The sequence below is a fragment of the Ammodytes marinus genome (assembly GCF_949987685.1).
Source record: "Ammodytes marinus genome assembly, chromosome: 20".
In the NCBI taxonomy this organism is placed as follows: domain Eukaryota; kingdom Metazoa; phylum Chordata; class Actinopteri; order Uranoscopiformes; family Ammodytidae; genus Ammodytes; species Ammodytes marinus.
In genome coordinates this window covers 16495201-16502531 of record NC_137224.1, presented here as the reverse complement: position 1 = coordinate 16502531, position 7331 = coordinate 16495201, and the positions used below count along the sequence as shown (strand labels likewise).

The 7331-nt window shown below is 43.4% G+C and overlaps 1 protein-coding gene across 1 annotated transcript; it reads right to left on the bottom strand.

The window, feature by feature from the left end:
* Positions 1-3399: 3399 nt before the first annotated feature.
* On the bottom strand, positions 3400-6726 carry wfikkn2b (WAP, follistatin/kazal, immunoglobulin, kunitz and netrin domain containing 2b). Its single transcript, XM_080048886.1, has 2 exons — positions 6496-6726; positions 3400-5952 (listed from the first exon to the last, which is right to left on the bottom strand). Exons 1-2 carry the CDS (start codon positions 6679-6681, stop codon positions 4399-4401), a joined length of 1740 nt encoding a protein of 579 aa, XP_079905012.1. The 5' UTR covers positions 6682-6726; the 3' UTR covers positions 3400-4398.
* Between the last annotated feature and the right edge of the window lie 605 nt (positions 6727-7331).

Genomic DNA, 7331 nt, shown 5'->3' with positions numbered 1-7331 from the left:
ATTTTTTTCGCACATTTATACTACATAGGATCTCAGAATTCAATACACCTTCATATTCAAATCGGTGAAGTAGGCCTTTAAGGATACATCACATCTTGAGCTGCATTGGGTTGAACACATAGCATCCAAAACAGCTCTTTAGTAGACAAGCTTTAGCCAACACCAGAGGATGCTGATGTTCCAAATAGAGAGCCATGCTACCTGCACTGTAGAAACAAGGTGCTCTTCCCTCATGAGCTTTGCTTTATTGTGGTAAATACAAGCTTTATATTCCATGATGGGAACAAGGGCTCAAAGCTGAAATTGACCTGATTGATACATTTCAACTTTTGCGAAAAATCACAACTAAAATTGCTTGATAAGAATACAGCTAGAACTGTTCATTACGCGCTGAACCGGAATCAGTCCTCAAAGTCAAGAGACCCAACCCAATTATAATTTGAAAACAACGATAAATGTATTTTAGTACCGAGTCCTGGAGAAATATGCCAGAGGAATAGGAATGTCAGTTGTGACAATGTGAGATATGTCGATAAGAATTTGGCTTTATCATAAGCAAAACTATTACATATTCTACGAAGCATACTGGCAGTTTTTTGCCGGTCTAAATACAATTATTCTCCGATACTCAACACACGACTTTTGAGTTGATTTGTGTTTTGTGCCTTGCCTTAGGCCACCTCTGAGTGAGGTTCAGGAAAGTGACAGCATTTCTCAACCATTCCTCCATCCAGAGCAGCGGATCTGAGGCAACTACCACCTACCAGCTTCAAACCTTTCAGCTGCTGCGGCCTCCTGGATGATTGACTGCCAATGGGATGCTGTTCATCTCCAGTCAATGCGTGCAGTGGCTACTGTATCTTTTCAATAGACGTTCCAAATGATATGGCCATAACAGATGCAGGTCATGAATCAAAGGTCTTTAAACCACCCAGGCTAGCTGATGTGTTCCACAGGTGCTACTGTCGTCCGATCTCTCCTCGGGATAACACAACATGGAGGCACCACATAGAAATACGCAGCGAGTCCAATCGGCTCTACTTGCTCCAGGTCCCACTGTCTGCTGGCTAAATTCTACCTAGTGCAGTTCTACATCTGAGATCTTGCATGGACCACACCGACTATTCCTGCCTTGTGTGAACTGAGCCCGTGAACGCAATGACCCCATCAAATCAACAAAGCCCGAGAGGAAGGAGAGGTAGGGGGGGAGAAGGGAAGCGAAAAATTCTGTGCCGCATATCAAAGCATAACTCTGGTACCTTTTTACTTGGCCCAACACAAATTAGAAAAGCATAAAAGTGCTTGAAAAATGAGGATCACACATGTTTTGAATATGCTGACTTTTAATTGATAATAAATAGTGCTTTTGTAGACTCTAGGCCACGCATTGATGTGGCTAAAGTTTTTTTTTCATTTGTTTTTTTTAATAGACATATGCTGGAAAATCATAGGAGAAGAAAAATAATTGATGGCATTTGAGGTTGTTTTGAGGGGTTTTAGTTTGATAGTTGAACTAGTTCCCTCAGTTGACCTTGAGGGCGCACCTGTAACTTCTATAAAATTCAACAGATGGACTCAATCCAAGCTACATTACAGGGACAATAGTTTTCACACATGTACCACCAATAACCATGAGTAAACCACCGTCAGTAACAATGTCTGTTTTATAAACTTGAGGCTGATACCTTAAAATAATGCAAAGTGGAGCATACATGTCGATTATTTACCGTTACAACACGGACCCCAATTTCCAAGTTTGCATTTGACTTGGGGACCTTGTACCCAACCATCTCTCTCATTTGGTATTGTCCCTATTTCATAAATGCCCAGTGCAATTTTGGGTGCCATAAGAAATGACAAGTAACAGACATTTTAATTTATTTTTGGTCGCCATTAATTGTTAAATATTTAAGTAAATAAACAGCTGGATGCACAACTCTGATAATTTACCACAATAATATATGCTGAGAAATATATATATAAAAAAATAAGGGCAATAAATAGAGATATATGGGAGCCCATTTCTGCTCATAAAAAATCAAAAAACACAAGAACGGTTGTGCATGATAAAATAAAAATACAAAGTAAAAATTGTGCTTAGTTTGATAATTATAATTATGAGTTATTCAATGCAAGTACTTTTATCATTCATACATTCTCATCTATCCTTTTTCATTTTCGTGGTAGAATATACACATACCATACACTGTATCTCTAGACTTGCAAATGTTTAAAAAGAAAACTACTTCTACATAATGGAATAAGGATTGCACACATTGTTTTGGGTCCCCTTTGATTTATAGCACTCTGTTGGGAAATATTGCCTCAATGTCTGAATAACATAATCCATTTATATACTATTTTTATTATTATTATTATTTGATCATATTTTTGAAGCAGCATTATGAATTCAGTAACACTGACACAGGATCAAGCTAGCTTATTCATAATATTCTGGATTCAGACTCTGTAAAAGCTGCAACAATAATGTGAATGAACCAATCCAACCCACTGACCTCAGAATGTGCACTGGAGCTGTCAATTCTGGATACAACTAGTGTTATTAGAAACCATTCAACAAAGTGTTTGATTTTATAAAAGAATTAACAGTCCTCTCACTGTGTATCGAAAACTGAAACACTGGCAAACAAAATACGTTTTGGTACGTTTGTGTTGTTTCAAGGTTCAAGATTGTTGATATGAACTTGGTGTGTATTGCTTACTGATGTGATCCAAGGTGCTGCAGATCTAATATCTCTCTGCTCCGGAGCCTAGACAGCTGCTGAAGTGCAGGTCTGATCTCCCTGGAGGTTTTTTTTGCCAGTAAAGGAACGTGGTCTGATCATGGGCTCATCTCCAACCCCCCTCCTCTGCCGCTCTGGATGGGAGAAACAGAATCTCATCTGGGAAGTAGAACACCCTTGTAGAAGCCCACCAAGGCCTGTTCCTTGTAACCCAGAGACGCGCGCTGGCACGACATGAAACGCATAACTCTTTGTTTCTCTGAGTGGATCTGAGGTTTACAACTTGGGCTTCTTACCCAATTAGACTGCATCAGGGAGGCAAAACAAACTATTTTTTTTTTACAATGCCACAGGGGTCTTTAGAATGGATGAGTTCTGTTTGGGGGATGGATTAAGGCGTTGGGGGATATGCTATTCCCAAATCTCTTTTATCACAGCCTGTCAGAGGAACCACACAGGAACACAGCGCAGTACTGCTCTCTGTCCTTCAACAGGTACACACAGGCACCAAAACCAAGCTGAAATGTAACTGAATTTGCTCACACATTAAAAATATATAAACTTTCAATCTGTCCTACAATTAAATATTAATTCAACGTATAAGGACATGAACAAAGAACAATAAAAGGGAGACTGAAGAAAAATCCCAAATCTTTATTTTCTTCACAAAATTACACAAAATGTCACTTAATTTCAGATTGAATGTGAAGTACAAAAACAAGGCAAAAGAATAGCTTACATAATAATAAATAGCCAAAAGGTAAGAGCAAGTACGTACAAAATGAATGACTTATTGTGAGAAAAAGTGGTGGATAATAAAATATATTACAACTCATGAACTTAGCTTGTTGTACCGCAATGCCCTGCACAGGTTTAATGGATGTATCTATAAAACATAAAATCTATCAAGTAAGAGTGTGTTGGTATATCAAAAGTGCCAGGTGGAAAAACAGCTGGCAATAAACAAACAAAGGATCAAAACATTTCTGTTAAGTTATGTGCATAAAAAAAATCGTCTGTTTTGTGCTTCAATACAAGTCTGCAACCTCCATTTCTGCTGGAGGTGAGAGAGGGCAAGAGGGGAGAGGGAGTCTGGGGGATTAAGGTAACAAGAGGATCATGATGGATGTCTCATGGTATTTCAATCAACAACACCAATGACAGAAAAGCTCCGCTGCAAACAGACCACACGAAAAGACATATCATATGACAGGGGTTCCTCATGAGGAACTTTAAAAACTTTCAATACAAAATTGAAACTTTGTAAATTAAGCAAGAATGGTCCTTAAATTCAATACATTACTGCAATTAAAGGTGGAGTCAGCAATTCTGGAGAATGCTTGCGTCAAAATAGCTTTTTTTTTAAAATCAGATAATATCTCCTAACGATTGCTACCTGTCCATACGTGCGTGCTGAAAAAATGGGTATGTAAACAAAGGGGGTTGACCGTAAACTAGCAACATGCCCGTTAAGAGCATGAAGACTGGATTTTAGGTAGAAGATCTTGAGGAGATATTCACTTATTTTGACAAGAGTGAATTTGACAACAAGCATTCTCCAGAATCGCTGAGTCCACATTTAAATCTTCAGGGGATAAGAGTCAAGTCAGGTTGTTCCAACCCTAACCTTTATGTACAGATTGCATCCCTAACCCTACTCAGGGCTGTTGGTGATGGCTCTGAGAATGTCACAGGTGTTCTTGGAGATGACCTCTCTGAGTTTCCGTACTCGTCGCGGGCTGGAGGAACCCACATAGCTCTCTGGCTGAAGCACGGCCATGCCTTGGCTCACGTTGCCCATGATGATGACCTGTCCCTCGGCTGCAGCGCCCGTGATGTTAGGGCACGGGCAGTTCCAGTCCATGTTGACGAACGTGACCTCCAGAGGCTCCTTGCCAAAGAAGCGGAGACCCATCTTCTCGTCCTTGAGGATCTCCTCCACAGTCACCAGGGCGTGGCCCGAGTCCCTCTCCTCCGTGAGCTCCGTCATGCGACCCAGGATCACGAAATCGCTCCGGCAGAAGCTGGTCACTATCTTGCCTCTGGGCTTGCAGGCCTTGCAGTGGTGGTTTTTCGGGTAGGGGCATATCTCCTCGCAGGCTTCTTTAGATTCAAAGTTGTTGTCATTGCCCTCACATCCTCCATAGATGAAGGACTGACACTCCCTCAGGTTGCTGCTGTAGGCCCAGCGGGGCTCGTAGGCCTTACAGGGCCCCTGAAGGTTAGGGAGCCCGCAGGGGCCCGACAGCTCGGGGCCGCAGCACTGCATGCACTCCTGGTACGACTCAAACACCCTGGGCTGCTGCTGGTCGTTGTCGTTGTTGCTGTAGCAGTTGGTGAAGGAGAAGCAGTCGTTGGTCTTGGGCTCGTAGTACCAGCTGACTTTCTCCATCTCGCTCCCACAGTCCTCCGGGTTATCAGGGGGCTTCAGACACTCGTCAGGCAGGCACCGGGTCACGTTCTTGGGCTCGGGAGCCTTGGGCGGCTCCATGGGCAGCACAGTGAGCGGATAGTTGGCCCGTACCGACCCAGAAGGGTTCTGAGCCGTGCAGGTGTAGATGCCTGAATCGTGCGGCTGGGCGTTGTAGATAACCAGCTGACCGATGTTAGTGACCACCAGATTCCCTCGCACGTGATTGGGCCTCATGACCACCCTCTCCAGCCCGTCCGGAAGCTGCTTCTCCCAGGTGATCTCAGGCCGCGGTCGACCCGTCACATCACACAGGAAGCTGGCGGTGTCGCCCACGTTCACAACCTGGTGAGTGGGGCTGCTGAGCACTGTGGGGGGCTGAGGCTGGGTGGGGGGAGGGATGGTAGCTTGGAGAGGGGCCGTGGTGGGGCGCAGGGTGGTGGCCGGGGGAATAGGGGGGCTGGTGTTGGGCCAGGTGAGGTGGAAGCGGCATGTGACCACAGACAGAGTGATGCCTTTGGAGCAAGCTTCCGCGTCCATGTAACACTTGTTGTAGTAGGTCATGCCATCAGAGGCGCAGGTGAAGTGCGGCTCCCTCTCGCAGCGGTCCCTGCATTTGCACACACGCTGGCCGTCCCAGATGTCACACTCGGAGCCCTGCTGCATGCACATGAAGCTGGCGCAGGAGGCTTCCTTGGGCATTCCCATGGGCCCTTTCTTCCCGTCAACATATCGGGCTGCCACACAACTCCGATTCCCGCACACGTTTTGGCAACACTTTTCAAAGGACTCGCATTCCTGCAAGAGGAGAGAGCAATCACAGATGTAGAAGGAGTATTGTCAATCAGGCGGCAATGATTAAAAAATAAATAAATAAATAAAATTGGAATAAAAAGCAATTCTTAATTTAAAGGTGAACTTTGCTGTTTCCGGGGAGGGGGATTTGTTTACATTTGTAGAGCCTTCAGGTAGTTTACAAAGCATATACTCTACATGTCGTTCTGTAATTGAATAATTATATCATCATAAATCAAAACAAAATTATTTTTGAGGCCCCTTCCAACAAAATGTAAGACTAGAATGTGTTTCTAAACAAAACTGTGGGTGCTTTCTAACTTCAAACAGTGTTCCAAGCATCCAATTTCCATGGAAGGAAAGTTTGTTTATTCAGTTATAAAGATATACCTTAGAACATGTTAACTTCTCTGACATACTCATAGTTACATAGTGCACCTTTAAGAGATGCAGGTGGATAAACACATATGGCATATTATTGTAATAAAAAAAACGGTGAAGTGGTTAAGGACACTTCATTCTAAAAGGTAACTTTAATGGCTTTACCTGGTCAGATTCACACTCTCGTGTACAGGTGCTCATGGCGTCCACCCACAGGTTGGGGTTCATGTCGTTGGGGCAGATCCCCGCGTGTGAATAGGTGATATGGGGCAAAACTCCGACCTGGTGCTCCATCCACAAAGACACACACGCCACGAACCAGATCCACCTTGGAAACAGCATCCACCACATCTCCAGAGCGGAACACAACTCAACAAGTGCTGACGATTTTTTTTTTCAATCTCTTTTAAAATTGGATATATATGTGATCCAGGAGAAAGCAAACGCCACTTATTTGAATATAAAAAGTTGAAGTGAAACGACGAGGCAATTCAAAAGCGCATCACACGTGTGTGAGCCTGCGAGTCAAGACGACGTGTGTCAGCTGATTGATCCAGTCTGATGTCCAACTTCTGCTGCGATGATGCTCTATTTATCCATCACCGTTAACATGACTCGCCACATGGCAGTAATGCCTTTTCAAAAGCCAGTGGTTAGCTTTGGGCTGGGACTGGCGGGGCACCTGCCTGTTAAAAGGATTGCTGGTAACCCCGTTTAACCCTTTGCGGGCTCCAGCGGCGCCAGAGCGCATTGTGCGCTAAGACGCACAGTGAGAAGGGACTCAAAGGCATTTTAATGTGTTAAAATAATAAAGTGCCTATAAAATTACATTTTTATTACATTTTTTAATTTGTATTCGAACTAAAACCGCATCAACTTGTAACACAAATTAAGAAGTTTTGTATTCAATCGGGCATGTGCTTCACTGCCTGTCTTTTTTATTTTACAACTGTAGTTATTATGAAGAAGATGATGAACGTGCACGCACAATTATTTTGCTT

What these genes read in the sequence shown, in the direction of transcription:
- wfikkn2b (XM_080048886.1), bottom strand. Translation starts at nt 6,681, where the DNA reads ATGTGGTGGATGCTGTTTCCAAGGTGGATCTGGTTCGTGGCGTGTGTG. An exon ending in GAGAGTGTGAATCTGACCAG is followed by an intron (nt 5,953 to 6,495) that starts GTAAAGCCATTA and finishes CTCCTCTTGCAG; the next exon opens with GAATGCGAGTCCTTTGAAAA.